Consider the following 21,942-nt stretch of genomic DNA (forward strand, 5'->3'; position numbering starts at 1 on the left):
AGCACTGGGGATATGGGATACAGTTTAGGTATCGGAGCACTGGGGATATGGGATACAGTTTAGGTATCGGAGCACTGGGGATATGGGATACAGTTTAGGTATCGGTGTACTGGGGATATGGGATACAGTTTAGGTATCGGAGCACTGGGGATGTGAGATACAGTTTAGGTATTGGAGCACTGGGGATATGGGATACAGTTTAGGTATCGGAGCACTGGGGATATGGGATACAGTTTAGCTATCGGTGTACTGGGGATATGGGATACAGTTTAGGTATCGGTGTACTGGGGATGGGGTTAGCGAGCCAAGTCATCCCCTCTTCCCAGCTAATCATAATCTTTCAGGTTAAAGAATGAATTGGTATGTTTGTTGTGTGCGGTGATATGTCAATTTGACGTCTTGTATTTCTCTACTTTGTTAGCTTGTACGGCTGCATAAAATGCTTTCGTATAATACTCAATTTATACTTTTTAAAAAATTTTTTTTTACCATAACTATTTTTCAGCATATTTTTGCCATACCTCCTTTCCATAGGAAGCCATGAAATAGCAGAGTATCTGATACTGTTATACCCGACAAAGGTATTATTTTGATCATGATAGAAGACGCTGGAAGCGGAATCACTAGATGCACCTTTTCTGATTATTTTTGCCATCTTCCTTGCATTTAAAAAAAACACGGAGGGGTTGAGCTTCTTACGTGCCCTTTTCCCTTACAAATGATTTAATAGCACATGGTCCCTTTGCATGTTATTTACTGGCACTCAGGTTTTCGCCTCACTATTCCTGCCTAGTTTTAAATAGTATAAGCATTTTCCGCCACAGATTTAGCTGACGACAGAATATACTCCGTCTCCCTGAGGTGCCGCAGCTTTTCAGTCCTTCCCGCGGTTTGGGACCTTTTGCTGTGAATGTTTGAAATAAGGAATTCTTTGCGTATTTAGACCCACATCTGAAAAATCAGATCCTTAGACCCTGGATGAGTTCAAATTGCGTTGTTGGGGATCCAGTGCTTCACTGATCACAGATTCACGTTAAATATGCAGCCCTCTAATTAACCCTTTGAAATGTGATCCCTGTCAAAGCCCTGCTTAGGTTTGATGCTGCGGGTTCCCATGCCCTGAGCTTGCTGCACCTGGAAGTCGTATTATGGTCATTTTGTGCACCTGTGCTCATGTATTAGATGATGCACCCCTAGATTTTAATTACTGATCAGGGGGTCTCTCGTATATCCATGGACCATCTCTGGACGCTTCGTGTTTTGTCATGTGTAAAGAAGTGCAGCTGCTCTGCGATTGTAGTTTTAGAAAGGGCAGCAGAGTATATGTATAACGCACACACTAGTATATCGCGCATGGGCAGTATTGTGTGTTACTGGTTTTCAGGCCATTGATTTTATATTTTTATATATATATATATATATATGTATGTTATTAGGCCTTACTCCACAGTTTCATGAATGGTGTATACTTCAACTTATATCAAAGTTTTGTGTCCCTCCATTCATTTAACCCAGAGTCATAAACACAGTGACCGTTAAATAATTCTCATAGTGTGATGTTTGCTTCTGTACCCGACGTGTTGTGATAGTCCTCTAGTGACACTGGTTGGAACATAGGGTGAGTATAATTATATTGATAATTAATTGGTAAAACAAATACAAAATAATTTACGGAAAGGATTCTCTGTTTTATTAATTTGAGTGATTACGACTAAGCGGTTGACCTGCTGGCTGGATCAGCATGCTGGTATTAGTGATCCTCTATCACTATCGGGGCCGCGATGAAGCGGGGAAAGCCTCTCTGAAATGGCTGCAGACCATCGCGGTTTCCCACATGTGTATCTGTGTTACCAGACTGGCTCTGTATCCATCGTACATGGAGTAAGCATGTATGTGCATCATATCCATAACACGGTCCTTCTTTGTTAGTAATAGAGCAGCGGGCGGATCTGCATCCATCAGTTGTTTGGGATAAATGTTTTCACGTAAGGCTGTATTCCTTTGCTCGGTTTCTGCGGCGTGTCCGCTCTCAGCCTTGTAACATCGGGTACACCTCAGTGACACTGTTTACTTATAAATCTCTATAACAGCCTAAACATTTAATTCATGAATTTAAATAATGAAAAGCCGCTTTAACAAATATATTGTGAACGAACCCGCTGTGTCGCTTTCTTATTCCCGAAACAGATCATGCGTTTTGCAATACACAGGACTTTATGCAGCTTAACGGGTCTGATGTGTTTGCTTGGATAGCCAAACTTGCGCGTGATGGAACAAAGCATAGTGACTGGCGGGGAGAAATAACTAATCTCTGACGGCCGTATGATCATCGAACGGAGCTCATTGTTGTACAGATGCGGGAGAAAAATGTGTCTTGGCGTGACCGCCGCAGGTTGCCTAATGCTGTGCTAATGCTAGATCTTTGTCGAATGCACTGGAAACACAATACATAATACCCCCTTTCCCCCTCCGACCCACTCGCTCTTCCGTCTGTCCCTCTCCTTTCTCTTCCCCATTTATTTTTCTCTTTCTCCGTCTCTCCTTACCTCCTGCTCTCTGGATGCAGCTAAACGCAAAGCATGGAAACTAAACCGTGTTGGCAGCCTGCGAAATGTTTACAGCGGCAACGCTAACACTGAAGGTAACGCTCGCCCCCTTCTCACCCCCTTCTCACCCCACGCTCTCTGCATGTGCCTCGCCGGCTGTGTCTTCTCTTGGTGTTTCATGTCATCGTTCTGCGGCCGCTATCATTTCACGTCCCGGAAGGCGTATGCGCAGCACCATACATAGCAGCAGAGAACCATATCCATGTGATAGCTTTATACGGCGGCGTACGCTCCGTGACGGGACACGGAGGTGACTCGGCCCCTGCTGGAAGATGCTTACAAGGTTGGTAGTCTCATCAAGGCTGTAGTCAGCCAGTCAAGGTCGTCCCCCCATTGTGCCTCATTTCGTCCAAATACTACCACCCGTTCCGGCCTCCATCTTGTGCAAAAAGTGTTTCTCACGTGAGAAAGATTTTGAAGTAGTGTCCAGTTATGCACTCATTTGTGATTCGCACATGAAAACCCATCCATTTACCCCCACGGAGAAGCCGTGCTATAGTCACATGTGGGCACGGCTTCATCTTTTGGCTATTATCACCATGTCTCCAAGTCTAGATCTAGCCAAACCCTCACGATGCATTTGTTGGATTTCATCTGCCTTCAACTTCAGTTTCTATACACACTCATTTAACCTTCTTTTAGTATGAATAGTCAGTAGACTGGATTGTCGGACCCCTTTAGGAGATGGGCGACATACAATGCTCCTTAGTGAGATGGTGGGTGCTGTCAGTGTACGCCTTTCCCTTAGGCTGTGGGTACCATAGGAGGGTAATCGGTGATAACTAAGCTGGCAAAGCCCTGGCAAGTGAGTGTTGGCCATTAACCGGTGAAATTTGCACCAAAAGTGTTTCAGTGATATTGCGTCATATTGTTCTACAAATCTCAGCGTTTAGAAAGTGTGCTAAATGTAGGCTTAATGTGCACTAAGATGGAAGCCTATGGCCCAGGACACAACGAACGTATCAAAAACATTCACACATCTCTCAGAAACCTTTAACTATAAACGGGGCGTTCTACTACATACTGTGCTGTGTCCAGAACATAACTTGGGACCTCAAGATGAAGGTCGCTCCCGCTCTCCTCTCCTTCCTTCTGTCTCTCTTTCCTCTCTCTCCCTTTCTCCAGAATATATCTCCAATTGTTTAATCTGAAAGAGAGACTTTACATTTTATAATTGGCACACAAGAAGGGGATGCAAACCTCTTCTGGAACAATGTGGCATGATCTGGTTTTGGGCAAAAACAAGTGCAGCATGTCTCTGTCCTCCCTGATAAACAGTATGAATGTAGCTACCGGGTGGCAATGAAAACATCCACAGAGGGTTAAAACAATCGCTTTACAGCAGGTTATGACTTTCTATAACGTTTGTGTATGTATATATGGGTGTGTGTGTGTGTGTGTGTGTGTGTGTGTGTATATATAATATATATGTATAATGTGTGTAATAGCGTTCCGGAATCTGCTGGCGCTCTAAGACTATAACTCCATATAATAAGAATGTAATGTTCGATGTGTAATGACTGGTTTGCGTCCGTCTCCATTGTCTATAGCCGTTTACATATAAAGACACACATATTGGTGAAATAATTATATTAGTGTAACTTATGCACAGTATGCCATTTTAGCACTTATCCCAGTCCATCCCTGGCATGTAAATTGTTAAATGGGAAAACATTTTATTTTTGTTTCATGCAGCAACAGGGGCCATCTCCTCGGTCATTACCCTTCATCATGTGTGTATATGTATATATATCTCTATATACTTCTGTGTATGTAATGTGTTCGTATCAGGTGTAATGATCTGTAGCCAAAAACAATTGTGTTCTGTGACATTTAAGTAACAGCTTTTTAATTTGTTTTTTGTTTGCCCCCACCCTCCTCTCTCTCCTCTCCCGCGTTTCTTTCTCGTTTCCGAGACGTGCTCCCCCCCCGCCTCTCCCCCGCTGCTCTAACGGAAGGCGCCATTTGCATGCGCAGGCTGCCGTTTTGTTAAAGGTCAGCGAGGTCAGGGGTCACAAATTGACTTGCAGGCTGGGGAACGCGTCACGCAGGTTTCTGGTTAATAAAAGATTGGATTTTTATTTATTTAAGATTTCCAGCTCCGCTTTCCTGTCCTTTAACACTATGTTCGCCAAAGCAATTTATACCCGACGATGGATTCATACAAATTGCTTTCCCCGGGCGTCATTTAGAAAGTATGGCTCCTCCGTGGCCTGATGGGGCATGAATATGATGCTTACTGGAGGCAACTGAGGTTCGCTCATGGATATCAGAGGGTGTCTGTAAGGAGCGTTTCCCGGTGAAAAGTAGAGCAGTTTCCATGGAAACCAAAGGCATGTTCTTTCCGATCGCCTTATTGACACAATTTTGCACTAGACTCGCGCTTCATGCACCTGCACTGATTGACGCAGACCGTAAGCGCGCATTGTGTATTTTCAATGTCATTGAAAAGTCCAGTAATGATGATGGGCTCGCTTACCGAAGACCTGTAAAGAACCAATTTAAATGGCAATGATTTACCAAAAACAATAAATCCGGAACAATGATCAATTTCCAATAGCCTTTTCATCACAGGGTAATATACTCCGTAAATAAAATGTACTCTAATGTAATGGTGTGATGGGCAAACAATTCGGTGACAGCGCTTGTATCAGCCACAAAGTAAGCCTACTAAATGAACGTGGAGAACGGATCTCCGTTACGTTAGAATTGTTGTGTTGTAGAATCTGTCGCCAGTAAGTCTGACACAGCGGCTGAAAAAGTGATGCTTGGCGGTGACAGGAATGACCAGATATCTGATAATAAAGAGCTAAGGGAGACCCTTTAATAACAGACTTTAGGTTTGTTCTGATGATATTGTGTGAATTTGTGCTTTAGGACATTTCAGTACTTATACCGTGTAGAATGCTATTTAGATGATGGGCCCCTTTTTAAATTTGGTTCAAGTTCATTAAATGACAGAAAATCCTAAGGTTGACGTTCTACAAATGTCATGTTTTCTCTTGTGGTCGGGATCGGATGCCCTTACGGATGGTACGGTTCCCCTGATTCTGTTTGAATATTTTTAAACCTGCAGTCCCACCCGTGTCCACCTTTTCCATTTCATTTAGTGAAGATTCCGGCATAGCCCATCTGAGTACTAGAAAGCCTGCTGCCGGACTCCCTGGATCCGCAGGCCCCGTGGAGGCCGAGCACATAGATTTCCTACTATTAGCGTATAGATGAGCAGCGTGTCCCACAGTATGTATGCGTGTCTAAGTAATAAGCGTACAAATGTAAACCCATTCATTTGTGCATCAAGTCCATGTGCAATAGGATGGTCGCCCTGCGTTACTGCACGTATGAAACCGTGTGTTTGATGTGTGCGAGTGCTTTCCCTTCTTGTTAGGGCTTTTGCCTTTTTCAGGATTTTACAGATTGTAAATTTGAAATCGCTTTTTTCCATATAATGGTAATAAATGTTGTGAATCTCAGTCTGAAGCATTCTTGGCACGTTATACATACTGTTGTGACGTGTAGTAATGTACGGTATTAAATACCCTTACGCGTGTTGCTAGTGTGAGGTGAGTACACTTTTCTTGTTTAGCTCATTCGTTGCTTTTATTAAATGTGTGCTAAGACAGAAGCTCTTGGCGTTTTTAGGTTATTCATGTTGACGTCATGCTTTCTATGAAGCTACTGCTAACCTAAGTCCAGGTTGCTTAGTCCCAAGGGTTTTGTTTTTCATAGGTGGTTTGTCCTCACGTGCGATAATAGGGCATCTGAAATAAATTATACACTGAGAATTAAATTCTTCCATTCTCCTGTAGTATCCAGGACCCATAACATGTATCTTCGGTGGTACCGTATAACGTTGGCAAAGTCATCCCATATCACACGCTGCTGTTCTGTTCTAGAGCTGATGTCTGCCCACAGATTTCATAACCCGCTTCAATGTTTCTGACTAAAACTTTTTCTTCTGTTCCAGAACAAGAGGAGAACTTTGAGTTTATTATTGTTTCTCTTACTGGTCAAAGTTGGCACTTTGAAGCCATCAGTTACGAAGAGAGGGATGCCTGGGTGCAGGCCATAGAGAGTCAGATTCTGGCCAGTCTCCAGTCCTGCGAGAGCAGCAAGAATAAGGTAACGATCCCACAACGAAGGCACCAGCTTACTGCACTATTCCGTAGCCGTTCTGCGTGACCACGACGTGTACTACTTCTGCACTCTGTCCATTCGGCCAACACGTATTTCTAGTTCCCTAGACTAATTGTCCCTAGCACACCCTCCTGCATGAAGACATTGAAACAGACCTTATCACAGCATGCCCTACCAGCTGTTCAAGGCTCTGCCGATCATGTTCCATCCCACCTAACATGTTTCCAGCTACTTAATAACCGCTACACTGATCTGCACCCTGACTTTACTTACATGTAGTCTTTTTTCCCTAAATCCTGTTCCTTTTCTCTCGTTCAGTCCCGTCTCACCAGCCACAACGAGGCTTTAGCCCTCCAGTCCATCCGCAACTTGCCAGGAAACTCCCACTGTGTGGACTGTGACGCACAAAGTAAGTATTTCTCTTATAAATGAGACTGCTTTGTATTCTCTTAGATCTTTATAAAAAGAGCATCAATTTTTTTACTTATACATGCCTAAAAAAGAAGCAGAATCACGTTAACTGCCTCCAACCTTTTCACAATAAACGTTTCTTGCTTTAATCTAGAAATAATTTTTAAACAAAGGACATCGTTATCATTATTCCTTACAGTGGCATTGAAATGTTTAGGAGGACAAATCTTTCAATTATCCTTAAACATTGTGGAAGAAACTATGTAAGGCAGTGTGTTACCTCCTGTATGCAGAACTTTCCATGTACACAAACCAGTGTGGTTGTTCTGGTAGGAGATTGCGGCTGTCACAAAACTAAAGTTGGATGCTATGCACCTTTTCCAAATATACATTCATTGCATTTTCCTTTCACATATGGATAGCGCAGATACTTTTCATTGGTTTGTGCAGATGCACAGTACATGGGATGTTCTGGATACAGGAGGTAACACACCGCCTTATATAGTTTCTTCCAGAATAGTGTACCTGTCGCCTAATTCCCAGACATAAACACCAATGTGTGTGCGCATCACTCCTAGTATCCAAAAGAGCTTATAACATAGTAAGTTATGTTGGGAAAAACAAACTCAGCTCCATCCACTTAAACACCTGGGCTGAAGCTGCTTTATTTTCTTTGTAACATGCAGGTATACAAATTAGTTTGCGTCCTGCTTACATGCAGACAGCTGGGGCATGTAGCGCTTCGTTTGTACTAATGCACGGCTATCGGAACACATGCCTGTAATGATCCCCCGATGCATCGTGGGTATATATTGCTCATCATCAAATTATACCGAGGCGTTTTTCCCAACTCGTCTAGATTATTGAACGTGATCCACACACTTACATGCTTTAACCTGAATAGCAGACTAACCACATCTAGAGATACATCAGGCCATAGTCCTGTGGTCATGCGGGAAGTGAGCTCTTTTCAATATTTGGGGGCATCCTTTTCCCCCTCTTACTAATAGATACTCATAAGCAGTCATTAGTGACCCGTCCCTTGGTTTCTTGCTGTCACGGTTTTATGGGCACCGTCCCTCCTCATTCATACCATTCTCTCCTGCCACAGATCCAGACTGGGCCAGCCTCAACCTGGGCACCCTAATGTGCATAGAGTGCTCTGGGATCCACCGCAACCTCGGTACTCATCTCTCCCGCGTCCGCTCTCTGGACCTCGATGACTGGCCACCCGAGCTCATCAAAGTCATGTCAGCCATTGGAAACGAGCTGGCTAACAGCATATGGGAAGGGAGCAGTCAAGGCCACGTGAAGCCGTGTTCAGAAAGCCCCAGGTCAGTGCTATTACTAGAAGGTTTTCACGCCAAACAAAATCCTCGATTGGTTAACCTAGCACTTTGACAGCCTGGTACCAACTTTGGTACTTTGCGGGTATAAAGCTTCCCTACCATCTCTGCTCCATTTTTCTGTTTGTGGCATGTGAACTCAGCTCTATATGTGGGGTTTACTCACTCTATGTGGCAGGATATTTACCAATAGATAGGGGGTCATTCACCTTTAAAATATCACATTGCTGAGTTTGCATCAGCAGAGATTTTGTATATGAGTGCAATGAAGGAAGAGCCCTAGGGGTGTCAATAAACAGCCAAGCTCTCAGTCATTCAGTTAAGAAGTCACAGGTTCTTATGAGATCCTGTTTGTGATCTCTCCAATCAGCTCAATTAGTGGATCTGAAATGTTAAACAAGCAGCGTCATTAAAACAGGCATATATTGATATTAAATTAGACGTTTCCACACTAAAGAAGAAAATTGTGTTTGGACATTTTATTGAAAAATGCTGACTTACCATTTACATCCACCTGTCTACAGACTGATGTCTATGTTTTCAAAAGTGAACCCAGTGAAAACACGCACAATGGTAAAAGAACATAAATGTTCCAATTTAATATCTAGATAATAATTAAAGAAACATACCCTTTCTGACCAGAATAGCCAAAGGATAGCGTGTTAAGCATTAGTGGATTAGTGTATGCGCACACAGGTACGCGGTGCTCCTGTCTGATATATGGAGACCATTACATTGAGCTGCACTCATTATAAGGTGACTGCCCCTTTAAACAGGCTTCGGCCGTTATGTTGTAGGAGCTGTGGCCAAAAGGCTGCTGGGATTTGTTTGTATGTGTATACCGGTGTATATATATACATATATACATACATACATACAAACATACATGTATACACATACAGTTGGGTGTATGAGCAGGTATAAAAATGACATCTACTGTTGAAAAGGAAAATGTAATTTACATTTTATACAAAGTGTTCTGTGACGCATCATGGAAATAATTCACTTCTATAGAAAAAGTGTGGATCATTTTAATAAAAAAAAAAAAATGATGGAGCCGTTCTGTGATTGTCATTACCATTAGCAATGCGTTCTGCCACCATATGTTTCTTATTCATTATACCTTATAGTACATACTAGTGTGTGGCCCCTACTTTTGGAGCAGAAGAGGAGGATATGTGTGTAACCAGCACAGGACAATACACTGTGCTGCACTGACCCACAGACCCATCTGCTCCCCACATGTCACTTCCCCCATTAACGAGCAATTGAATTAATTAAATGCTACTCAGAGCTCACATAACAAGCTACCGGCAGTGTCCAAATTAGCACTGATAATCAAGGATGATTTCCTTTATTATCCTGCTAAGTGGAGAGCAGGCGGCCCCCTCCACACACACAGACACGCATACACGCTCCCCACGCGTGCCCTCCCCTATTTACTTACCCTGGCTCCTGTTTCTGCCAGCCAGGGTCACCTCACCTCGTTAACTTGCTATAATCAGGACCTCATGGCTGGTTGTGATCTCTCCACTCTGGTCCAGAGGCCATCTCCTGTCTTAGTTTGGATTTAACCTGTCCGTTCCCACCTCGGAGATGCAATGAACGTACAGATAGCTCCAGAATTCCTAAATAAAATAGTTTTCATTACAGATATTCCGTGAAATTCTTTACTCGTATTTTCCTTCTAAGAGCTTCCCATCTCTGCTCATAATACCCCATTCCTGTCATATTTACCTTATTCTTCATTGTTGCTCTCGCATGTACCTTTGGCTGCTTCTTCCATGTTCTTGATCACCAGGGTCCTCTGCCATAACCTTCTCTCCTCGCTTCTCTGTGCCCTGTCTCCTTCCCACTCTCCCTTCTCACTGCTCCACTCTCCCCCCTCTCGCTCTCTTTTGGCTCAGCCTCACACTGATAGATGGTGAGTGGAGGCCCTGTGGTCTCTCAGCTGAGTAATAGAGGCAGGAATTTCATTTTGCAACTGGCTGATTTAATGATCCAAAGGGTAATTAATAGGCTGATTATCTTAATGTTAAATATGTCCGGCAGCAATTACTCTGACCTCCTGCGTGTCAAGGTCCAGGCCTGGCTCTTCTTTCAATTAAGTTCTCTGGGGCTTAATGATATGAATACGCTCCCCAGCTCTGACACTGCAGCTGCCCAGACTGTGAGAGGCTGCCGGGCTCGTGGGGAGGTTTTAATCAGAGCACACAACACCCCCCCCCTCCACGGGCCATCAAATTTAACAATTAGAACAAGGGCAGTTTAACTTTCTTCTCTGCCAGTTTGCTGGTGCCAATCTCTTCTCCGGCATCCTGTGTTCTCCTTTCCCTCCTCTCGCATTCCCTCTGCTTTTTTCATCTTGCTTGTTCTCTCCTCTTTCTTTACAATTTCTCCTGTCTGCGCGATCTCTCGTTTTCTTCCTTCCTTAGTCTACCTTATCGCCCTCAGTTGTTTTTCCCTCACCGTGTTTCCATTTTCTCTCATTTCATTCATTCTTCATCAGTCTTTCTTCCTCCAGTCCTTACTATGATCATGTTCTGCCTTTTATTAATTATGGAAACGGTCTCTTCTTTCATAAAATAGTCTGTTCATATGTTACTTCATTGTTCTCTTTCTTTTTTCCTTCATTATTTCTGTTATCATTTTCTTGTTTTCTCTGTTCCATCACTTCTGCTGATGCTGTCTCTCGCTCTCTAATTACATATTTTTCTTGTGTTGTCTTCATGTTCTCTCTCCTTTTTGTGTATGTTTCTGTGTATCGCGTTATCTGTTATTCCCTCTGTCTCTCCCAATGTTTCTATTTGTCTTTCCTTCTCTCTCTGCTCTTCTCCAGGGGAAGATCTCGCAGCTCGGAGCTGCAGCGTCTCTCCCGATATTAATTATCTTGTGAATGCCGCTGTTTTTCTGTTTGACAGGCTTAATTAATTGGCAGCAGTGCCCGAAAATGACAGGGCCACTAATTGCAACTCAAGGTGTATTAGAGTCAGGCGGGCTGTGCCGGATCAGCGTGCCCTCGATGCCATGCTCATGCGAGGAAGCTCTGCCTGTGCCGTGTGTCATGCGTTCTGGCGTGATTACATGTGATTGTTGCCCGTGTGCTCGGCGTGCAGATCTGACATTTTGCTGCCAATAAAGTTGGCACAGCTGGATTCTCCTGGGGCAGCAGATGCTGGGTGTGGGTTATGGGGGTGTCAAGACATTATTAACTCTTTGTGTCCAAAAAAGAGGTGTAGAGAGTTCCTTTTTCAGTCCGAATCTCTTCGCATACACTCAATTACACAAGTTAAAGCGACCTATGGATACACATTTTCCTGCTTGCCAGAAAGTGACATATATGTTAGGTGATGTCCAAATCCGGGTAAAATCCAAATGACCATGGGGACAGTGTTAAGTAAATGAATATTACATGTCATAATGTTCTGTTACTTCCTATAATGCAATAGTATAAAAAAAATATACATGTGGCATCCTTTGGTGCCATGTGATTCTGTATTTTTTTCTTAATATATTTGCAGGCAAAACATTTTAGGATCTAGTTTATTGTTGTGGAAATTTATTGTCATAAAGGTAAAAGCATGAGTTTGTAAGATATAGCATTCCAGCTGCCTGTACCGAACAATCACGTCGTCGCCAGCCTTGCCCTGAGCATTTCTGCCAAGCACACGCGTCATGCCAATCGCTACTTTTATGGGTTCTCTGTACCACAAAAGCACATGATGCACAAGTCTGCTCCCTACCTCCCTCTACCACGTAGGCAATGTATGCCAGCCTGGCTCCCCAGCAGGAGACTGATTGCAATTTTCACCTTGATTAATTTTAGCACAGTGTCCGTAATGAGAAAAGCCCCGGCTTGGGAGGGGGCTTCATGTGCCTGTACGTGAGGGGCAGTGCCTAAAAGGAATATGTCACTGTTTACTTTCTTTCTGCCCATGAGATAAGTCCTGAGTCGGACAATACAACGCATTGCAACCCCCTCTATATAGGCAGTGCAATATCTGGCATGGTAAGTTATCCAGTGATAAGCGTACCCTGTGAGTAGATGATTTCGATCGTTAAGATCCTACTTTGAGCCTCGGTTTTAAGGCTCTCTGTGCTCCAGCTCCTGTAAGGTGCGCTGCTGGAACGTTTCGCTGGTTGCTGTACCTCTGCACGATGTCATCGCTGCACTTCAAAGCTCACGAGTTGGCACTCGGCATACAGTCCCCTCCAGGAACACGCAGCACCCTCCCCAAGCCACACTCACACGGAGGACGAATGAAACTCTTATTGTTTCCTATGCCAGCTAATTGAATTAATCACCCCTAGATCTGCCACTCCAGCTGTGACTAGCAGGGCCGTTAATTAGACACTGAGACACTGCTTTTTACAGACCCAAAGCAATGTTGCGCTCGTTTCCCCTCTTTCCCTGGTGCAGATATGTGATGGGGTATCTGGAGGCATCGCATGGCAAGCATATCACTGAGCAATGCACACTGTGTCCTGGCCGTGTCCGTCGCCGAGGTCAGGGAAAGAGAAAAAGATTGGTGGTTTATTTAGAAACTCTACTTTGAACTAATTGAACTTGTCAGGAGCATGTTTAGTGGTATTGATATTATTTTAAATCAATTTTTACTCTGAGCTTTCCATTTTGTAACTGTAGGTTTCAATTTTGGATATCTATTTATTGGCAACCCAATCCCCGCTTTTCAATTTTAGACTAACATTCAAATTCCAAGGTTCGAAATGTACTAAAGGTTTTGTTCCGTGACCCGTCACCTTCCATATGTAACAGAAAGGGCTCTCTATATCTATGTGGAGCTCCCCTTCCAAATGCATGGGGGGTTCTTCAGGATACATATGCATTTGCCCCTTTTCCCCCACCCCAGCTGTGATAATCTTAACGCCAGTCTAATGAGACCCTGCTGCGCATGTGCTTTTCTGCAACCGAATGGCTGCTTTAAGCATGTCCAGGAAGTGAACTTAAGAGCAGAAGTCTCATTCTCTGATTCTGGTGATTAAATAATAAATGCACGAACCATAATGCACTAAAGTGCAAAAAGGAGTAAATGCAAAAATCAAAGTGCCATGTTAATTCTTATAGTGCCCCCAATGCTTATATAGTTTAGCCAACTTAGTGGGCTAATTGATGAGGCTCATGTAAGTGTGACACCAATGTATCATTGCATTATTTCACCATAATTCATGTTCCCTGACAGTCAAGAGATGAAGGTATGCAACAAAATGTACATTAGTTCTGAAATCTAAATATTCTCATAAAGTAGTGGATTGGACAGAACAGCACAGCGTGAGCGGTCACAATGAACACAGAGTAGTGTAAAGAACAAAAAAAAAACAAACATCTTTTTCCATGATGAGGTCAAGCTTAAAAACATCATAATGGAGCGGGGAATGCAAGGCATTGGGTGCTCATTATCCAAGGAATAGGCCCCAAAATATCTGCTATAGAGGTTACAAAGAAAATTACAAAAGCAAGGGCCCACATTTTAAAGATCACTGTGGGTAGACCTCTCTTCTTATATTTACTATTAAGTTCAGTTTTTGTGTTTGGGAGGTGAGTGATGAATTGGGCGCTGTGTTTGGAGAGCAAGCCATCTGCTGGAGGCTTTTTATACTGCAGATGTTCCTCTGTCGGGTTACTGTATGCTGCCGGTGTGCTTCTTACTTTGTCATCCTGCTCCTTTGTAGTGTTAGTGTGATCTATTGGATGACCTGATGACTCTGTCACTAGTGATGTGGATCACAGGTAGCTGCGTCAGAATACCTCTCTGCCACTTGAGCCGATATAATATCTGCAGCCTCTGCGTAAAGTACATGTCCCAGATTAAAAGGCTCCATCTGGATGGTACTTTGAGTCATGTTTATCCAAACAAAACCGGAGCCATTCTGGAGCTAGACCCCGATTCTAATGCAGTAGCCATCAGGACCTGCTAAAACTTGAAAGTGAGGGGGGGTTAAATGTTTCATGCATGACCCACGTTATGTCCATAGCAGGACTGGCTTTAGGTTAACGATATCTGTGCAGAGAAATGCTTTTGGTAACAATCCAAGCCATGCCATGGAACGTCCATCCTACACCACCTCTAAATTATTGTGCTAATGAGACTTTGCCATTTCTGGTGTGTGGGGGGGGGGCACACGTTCCATGTGTTTCTTGACAGCTCACAGATTTAGACATTGTAATTAATTTTTCCCAATTTAAAAAACAAATACTGTTGACACAGCTAACTTTTGTGTGCCACAGAGAGGGTTAATCACAGCACATCCACTTTCTATTTTACCTCTCACCTCTTTTACATGCCCCCTCCCCCTTCCCTGTTCATTGCCCCCTCCCCACTTTTCATCCCCTGCTCCCTCGTGAGGGGGGTTCAAGTCCATCTTAGCCACGATGTCTGATATAATTGGATTCTGCATTCTAACCCATCTGTAAAGTATGCACTGATTAAATTAGCCTAATAGATATTATTTCTTACATGACTGCATAATTTCGTCCTGATTGGTTCTGTGAGCCTCTAACAAGCTGCCCAATTTCCTGCTTTCTCTCGGTAATGCCGCAGAGATTCCTCACGGCCTCCCGCACCGTCTTGGAGGGGAGTGGGGTAAGAGAGTGGGCAATGTGTGGGCATGAAGGCTACCCATGCACACTGATCACCAAACGATCCCGTGAGCACAAATCTAGCTTCTAGTAGTAGAGGTAGTAGAGAAGTGGAGCAAACATCCAGCTGAGAAATTGGTACAGGGAGAGGGTAATACAAGATTTTAGGTGACTCTGTGGTGTTAATCAGTTAAATCCAAATTAGCCCCATCACACTGAGAACAAGAGAATTTAATGTTCATATACTGATGGTTTGGTAATTTTTGGGTGGTATGTAACGCTTTTCTTGCCAGAAGGATGTCCGTCACGTTGTAAAACCCTGGCAATAAAGCTGGTGAATTACAGAGTGTTTTAGAAGGAATTATCCTTAAAAAAAAAAAACCTACTGTTCATGTCTTAAGTGACTATTAACTGCAGCTGTCCACCTACTATACAGTTTAGTATCCCTTATACCTGTGTGTGTGTGTGTGTGTGTGTGTGTGTGTAGCATGGGATGAGTACTAAAATATAAAATAATAACTTTCGAGTATTGCTTTTGACTTGATAAAGGATCTTCTCGAAAGCTCACCCCTTAACACGGAATGTTAGTCCAATAAAAAAAGGTATTATTTTATATAGTAGTACTCATATGGTCTATGACTTTCATAGTGAGTTGTGCGTAGTCTGATAATTACCACACTCACTCACTCATTCCTGCTAATCCCGAAGTAGTAAATCAGTTTCTCATTGAAGGCACGTCGTCTTCGGGTTCCTCCATGCTCTGTAATTCTTAACGTGAGAGAAGTTGCCATTTTTGTGCCACGGACAGGGGCTAGGAAAACATGACAGAATTATAAACATGTCTGCATCCTACAGTTAAATCATTCTCAACATTACTAACATGGCAAAGTATTGGGAGACATTTGTAAACAATAGATGTCTTGAGTAGGGGAAGCAACTTCAACAACCAAGAGAGGACCCTAAAAGAAATGGAGTGATACCCAGCGGGTATTCCCATTATATCTACAGAAGTGTATTCAGAAGAAATCTCAATGCTTTTTACTCAGAATGGTAGACATCTAAACATAACATATGTATTAATCGGAGACTTCAAGTTCCTTGCGGATAATGAAACAGTTTCCCTCTAAAAAAAAATAGTATTGCGTATCTAATCAGACCAGTCACCGTGACGATAGAAGGACATGTAGACGTTAAACACTAACCATGAAATGCATCCTGAAATGTTGTATTTGGCTCAATTTAAAACATTATAGGATGTTTAGGTCATGAAAACATAGAACATGTTAGCCTTTGTTGCAGAGTCATGTGTGTTCCTGTTCATGTGTGTCTTGTGAAGCAGCCTGAGATGTGTCAGAAGACCCCCAGTGTTGTAGCTTTCCTAATAAGCCTAATAGATTGGCTTTATTTAATCATCAATGCCTCTCTCGACTCCATAAAACATTCTGCAAGTTGGCAAAACACTGATCTTATTGATCGGGCCCCTCTGGGATATTTATGTGCATGGCCCCTGTTAGTGCATAAATCCACGACTCCCTCCCTGTGCTCTGTAAGTGAGCTCCGCCATGCTGCGGGGCAGGCGGCTGAAAGCATTGACTGACACATCAATAAAACACTGACGCTGTCCTACGTGTTAGCAGACGCCGCCGAACTCCTGCAAACTGCTCGGCTCGCATTAAATACAGTTGTACACCTTATTACTTTATAAATGTTCCCGTGTGCTTTTACCAAATTGAATTGTGCAATACAAGTTACATTTACACCAATCCTCCCGCTTACACCTTCCCTATCAGGGAGCAATTTCCCTCGTGCTCACTGGAGCATGTAGACCCCCCTCCATTCATATCCCCTCCCTGCTTCCTCCAGCCTTAGCAACCTAGCCCAGCTCGGAAAGCATGCGGCCCCCGGCCGGCCATCTGCTAAGCATTTCCTGTGCCATACACTGGAGTCTACCCCTGCAGAGAAAGAGTCCCCCCACCTACCCCGTACACATTGTCTCCAGTCCCTCTTCCAACTCTTCTTCCTCCCACTTCCTCTTTGCTGTAGGCATGATGGCACTGGGGCCGCATTCCTTGCAGCTAGCTGCCCCTTCCCTCTCTGATTAACAGGTGACTCCTCTACCTATGTTTTAGTCTTCAACATTAACTCTTTCATAGCTGCACCTAGTGCCTCCCTTTGTTTTGTTTTTTAGTGTTTCCCGACGCCTGTGATTTGGGAGGGGCGCGTGCTTTGTAGTAACATTGTATTAAAAAACGACTGTAACAAAAATGTTCTTTTTCAAGTTTACAAATTTGAAAACTAAAGGAATTGCTTGTGATATTGTTACTATCATTCGATGTGCCATCATATTCTGAGCTCTGCGCCTTGGGCAACTAGGGCAGAACTACAGCGTATGATCCCTGTATGTGGGAACTTAACCTTTGCTGAGCTGTGTAGAGGAAACATGCATGTAGTTATTATCTTAAATGGTTTAAAAAACACCTACGTGTGCTGAAACGCGTAATTGTGGCAAGAAGGGATGTCTGCAGGGGATGGCCTATGGAGTTTTTATTACTCCGATAAACACTGGGGGCTGATTTTGTACAGTCTGTGCCGGTGTTCGCCAAGACCCAAGAAAGTTGTTGACTTTTTTTTTTTTAGAGCCAGGTGGCATCGCAGGTCAGGTCTTTACCGATGCTTATAGCGAGCACTGCAATACACTGGATGCAGTGCCCACGACAGAGCTGGGTTACACTGTTAATTTCTTTTAAAGAAACCCCTCACTGCTGCCTCGATATCACAGGAGGATGACCTGCTCATAAAAAGTCCGTAGATGATTCATCAGGTTCTGATCTACACAGCCGGAGTTATCATGTTGAAGACGCACGATCGGTACTAGCCCTGGAGACATTTATCTCCTTGTGAATTTATGGGATTACCTGTCTGATACGTACGGCACGTGGGTAGCGTTGGTGCAGCCGCGTCCTGCGCTTCTTGGGTAAGGAATTGCGATTTTACAGGTCGCTGCGTAGGATTTATTGCAGGCAGTTTGAGTCGCATCAAATCTCCTGTATTTGGATTGAGTAGTCAGTCTGGGCAGAGCTGTGCAGTCTATGAAGCGCTCCTTCCCGCTGCGTAATGCAACGCTCTCCTTGGGCTGATCCCAAGGTAACAATATATAAGGGTAGCCTATTATCATTGTACAGCGCTACAGAATATGATGTGCTTTATTAAACAATTATTAGCAGCAGTTAGGTAATCCTGGGCACCTAGGGTATTGTGTACAGTTCTGAGATCCCATCTCCAGAAGGACATGGACGTGTTTGGAGAGAGTTCAGAGGAGAGATGGTGAATGGTTAGCAGGATACATTTTTTCAGGGAGGACTAAGGGAGCTCATATATAGATAGACAGATAGGGGAAAGTGAGAGGCTGAGGATGTGATAGAAACATCTAAATACACAACGGGAAATGTCAGAACAAGAGGTCAAAATCTGAGGGTCAGAGGTTTGCATTAAAAGGAAGTTTTAGTGAGTGATAGATAAGTGGAACAGCCTCCCAGTAGAAGTGACAGGGGCTAATACAGTGGGGGAATTTAAATAAGCATGGGGTAGGCATAAAGCTTTCTTGAATCAAAGACAAGACCAAGGACTGATTAAGGTCTGAATCTTTAGGAAAAATTGGGCAGACTAGATGAGCTCAATGGCTCCTTGGTATTTTCCTTTGTTTAATTTAAAGGGCATTAAATGGTAAAATGATTTATATATAATACCAGAGTACGAGACTTTACTGAGGAGGAAATCCAAAACTCTGGATTTACAGCTAAATTCACAAAAATACAGTAGCGGCTATTCCAGTAAACCTTAAATTAGTTTGTATTTTATGTTTAAGTTAACCTTCCCATATGATATCATCGTTATTTATTGATTTATATAACGCAACCATATTCTGTACTCTCCATAAGCAACCTAGTCCATGATAGTAGAGAACCGTATGGTCTGAGTACCTTATTGTGTTATTCTTTTTATATGTATTTTTTAAACAAATTATATTCACTCTACAAAAGAAGACCAAATGTTTATCTAATCCCTTGGCACAGGGCTGCAAGATAAATGTAGGATATGCTCATATACCCCAGATCCAGGTTTTGAATCCTTTGATTGCCTCGGCTTTTGTGTTATTGACCCCCCTTTTCCTCCCCGGTAATATACCCCCATTTTCCCGTGTGATATGCAAACGGATCATTGTGACGCCTTACCAGGGGAGATGCGGGGTCGCTTCGGGGTCACTCTGCATGTACAGGAAACCATGTAAAGATGATCCCCATTTACTCTCTGGAGAAACTGTTTACACAGAGGGATTAGATGTGGATTAAATCTAACCTGACACTAGATTACCTCCAAGAGTGTAAACACGGCCAGGGGCCCTGACAGAGGCCTTCCCCACCTCGGCAGGGACTCCACTAATGACACTGAGTGGCAGGATTAACCTCTGCAAAACTGCTCCATCGGTAATGAGATAAATCCTTCCTTTGTGATTTCATTGTGTGTGTGTTTTTTTAATTCCACAAATGTTTGGTGGCTCCTCCACGTGGGGTTTCTGCACCTTTGATGTTACCAGAAAGTTATTTCTATATTATAGTAGAAGTCTGTCGTTCCTACTTAGATTTAAGACTAAGTTGTGTTAAATAATATTTCTTAATTCTGTTAATTCCTGTGTACTCGTTGGGTTATTTTATTGCTTTTGTCATGCTGGTCCCCTGACACCACATCTATCATTTTCTTGCAGAGAAGAGAAGGAACGATGGATACGGGCAAAGTATGAGCAGAAACTTTTCTTGGCCCCTCTGCCCTGCCGGGATCTACCCTTGGGGCAGCAGCTGTTGAAGGCCACAGCAGAAGAGGATCTGAGGACTGTAATCCTTCTCCTTGCACATGGCTCCAGGGAAGAGGTGAACGAAACGTGCGGGGAGGGAGACAGACGGACGGCCCTGCACCTAGCCTGTCGCAAAGGCACCGTGGTACTGGTGCAACTGCTCATATGGGTGAGTATAGAATGCATGGGGTATAGAGGGATGAAGAAGCTATTGTTGGCATTGTGTGTGCGTTTGTTGGAAGGTGAGGAAGGAGTATCTCTGGTTGTGTGTGCTGTATGAGGTGCTCTCGAACATCAGCGCTCTTTGTGGTGATATTGCTGTTTTTTTGGGGGGGGATTTAGCAGATTTTGCTGTGTAAGAGGAAGACTATTGCTGCATGTTAATGACTGGTCTTGTGTTGACGATGGCGAGCATTGCCAATGGGTAATGTGGTGGAAGGAGAATTTGGCTTTAGATTCATTAGTGACCTGCAGTGTTTTTGTGTGTTTGGGGAGATCTGTATGAGAGAGACACATGAAGATGGGTGTTTGTGCACTCACAGACCCTTCCTTTTTCCATCAGTACGGCGTGGACGTGATGGCGAGAGACTTCCACGGGAACACGGCATTAGCATACGCCAAGCAGGCTGTAACCCCAGAAGTGCGAGAACTCCTACTTCAATATGGCTGCCCCGATGAACAGTTTGTGCTCATGGCCACCCCAAACCTCTCCCGGAAAAACAATCGCAACAACAACAGCAACGCAGGAGGAGGAGGCCTGATGCCCACCTTGATCTGACACGATGACACTGGGTGCAGACAGGCTTCAGCACCTCTTGCCCGCTGATGCAGGGGGAGGAGCCAGAAATGACATGGGAGGAGTTAGAGCACCAAGTGCAAAGGGCAAAGAAGGTTTGGGGGGAGAATAAAATATTATCCGGCCTCCTCTAGCATTTCAGAGAGAGAGAGGGAGGAAAGCACACGAGTGGAAGGAGGAGAGACAGAGAGCTGTCAGTTACGTGCACATTTCACCTCTACCCCAGCAGAGCACTTAGGCTCTGCTCTCATCTGACAAGGACTGCTCCACATAAATCACACGCAGGCACTGAGTTTGTCAGGTTTGAGGCTCCAATGATGCTATGTGTCAAATCACTTGGAGCTAATCTGTCCTCAGAGAATGCTGGCTTCATTACACTTGTATAGTTGAGTTCCCTCAGCCTGTACCGCTGTTTAATAGGACATGATTACTCATCATGTAGAAGGGAGCATATTAGCTGAGGAGGAAGCTCTCTCCACGCTTCGCTGATTACAGGGATGTGATTGCAATATTCTTACAAGAATCATATTAGCAGAGACATTCTGGGCCCCATATTCAGACTCCTTGTCATTATCTCGTAACTCAAAAGCGCCAGTAAGTTTAAATGCAACCCCCCAAAAAATGGGGGAAACACGTGTTAAATATTATTAAATGTGTATTTTAGGGCATACATTTAAAACCACTCTTTATGTATCTCCTATCAGGTCTCATTCTGCATTGTGAAATAATAATTTAGATGTTTTACCCTTTTTTATGGCCATTATAATTGCTCACCTAAAAATGTGTCACCTTGTCTCTTCCCATGGAGGATCTCTTTAAAAGGGTAGCTATTTGGGGTCAGATTGTTTCATCTGGATAAAAAGTCTAACAATAATTTTAAATGGTAATGTTATTTGGTCTCAAATTTAATTTTAAACAGAGAAATAGTAAAAAAAAAAAAAAATAATAATAAAAGTCTGGAGCACAGAGTGACTACACAGAAAGAACAGGGAACCTTTGTGTGTTGAAATTTAAAATGTAACCTTATAGTTTTATTCTGCAGTGCAAGAGTTTATCTATAAACGTAGCGTTCATCTATGTGTAAAGGCAGAACGTAGTTACGTGTATATTATTCTTGTACACGGGATTTGATGAAGGGAGCCGGTTCTGGCTGGATCACCTGTCTCCTGTGGGTGAATTGGACGTTTCTGTGACTTAAA

General features: G+C 43.4%; 1 protein-coding gene across 7 annotated transcripts in view; it reads left to right on the top strand.

Moving 5' to 3' along the window:
• The window catches only part of AGAP1 (ArfGAP with GTPase domain, ankyrin repeat and PH domain 1), a 155,536-nt gene extending 133,869 nt beyond the window's left edge, over window positions 1-21,667 (top strand). For 4 of the 7 annotated variants that reach the window (XM_053470481.1, XM_053470482.1, XM_053470477.1 and 1 more), the window contains 6 exons: window positions 2,567-2,641; window positions 6,574-6,728; window positions 7,062-7,152; window positions 8,266-8,488; window positions 19,861-20,116; window positions 20,510-21,667. In XM_053470481.1, the coding sequence (XP_053326456.1) occupies window positions 2,567-2,641; window positions 6,574-6,728; window positions 7,062-7,152; window positions 8,266-8,488; window positions 19,861-20,116; window positions 20,510-20,725 (1,016 nt within the window). In that variant the 3' untranslated portion in view covers window positions 20,726-21,667. The remainder of the gene's footprint in view (window positions 1-2,566; window positions 2,642-6,573; window positions 6,729-7,061; window positions 7,153-8,265; window positions 8,489-19,860; window positions 20,117-20,509) is intronic. The other 3 variants (XM_053470483.1, XM_053470479.1, XM_053470480.1) reach the window with 1 other exon arrangement.
• The last annotated feature ends 275 nt before the right edge of the window (window positions 21,668-21,942 follow it).

This window comes from Spea bombifrons, chromosome 7 (assembly GCF_027358695.1).
Source record: "Spea bombifrons isolate aSpeBom1 chromosome 7, aSpeBom1.2.pri, whole genome shotgun sequence".
Taxonomy (NCBI): Eukaryota; Metazoa; Chordata; class Amphibia; order Anura; family Pelobatidae; genus Spea; species Spea bombifrons.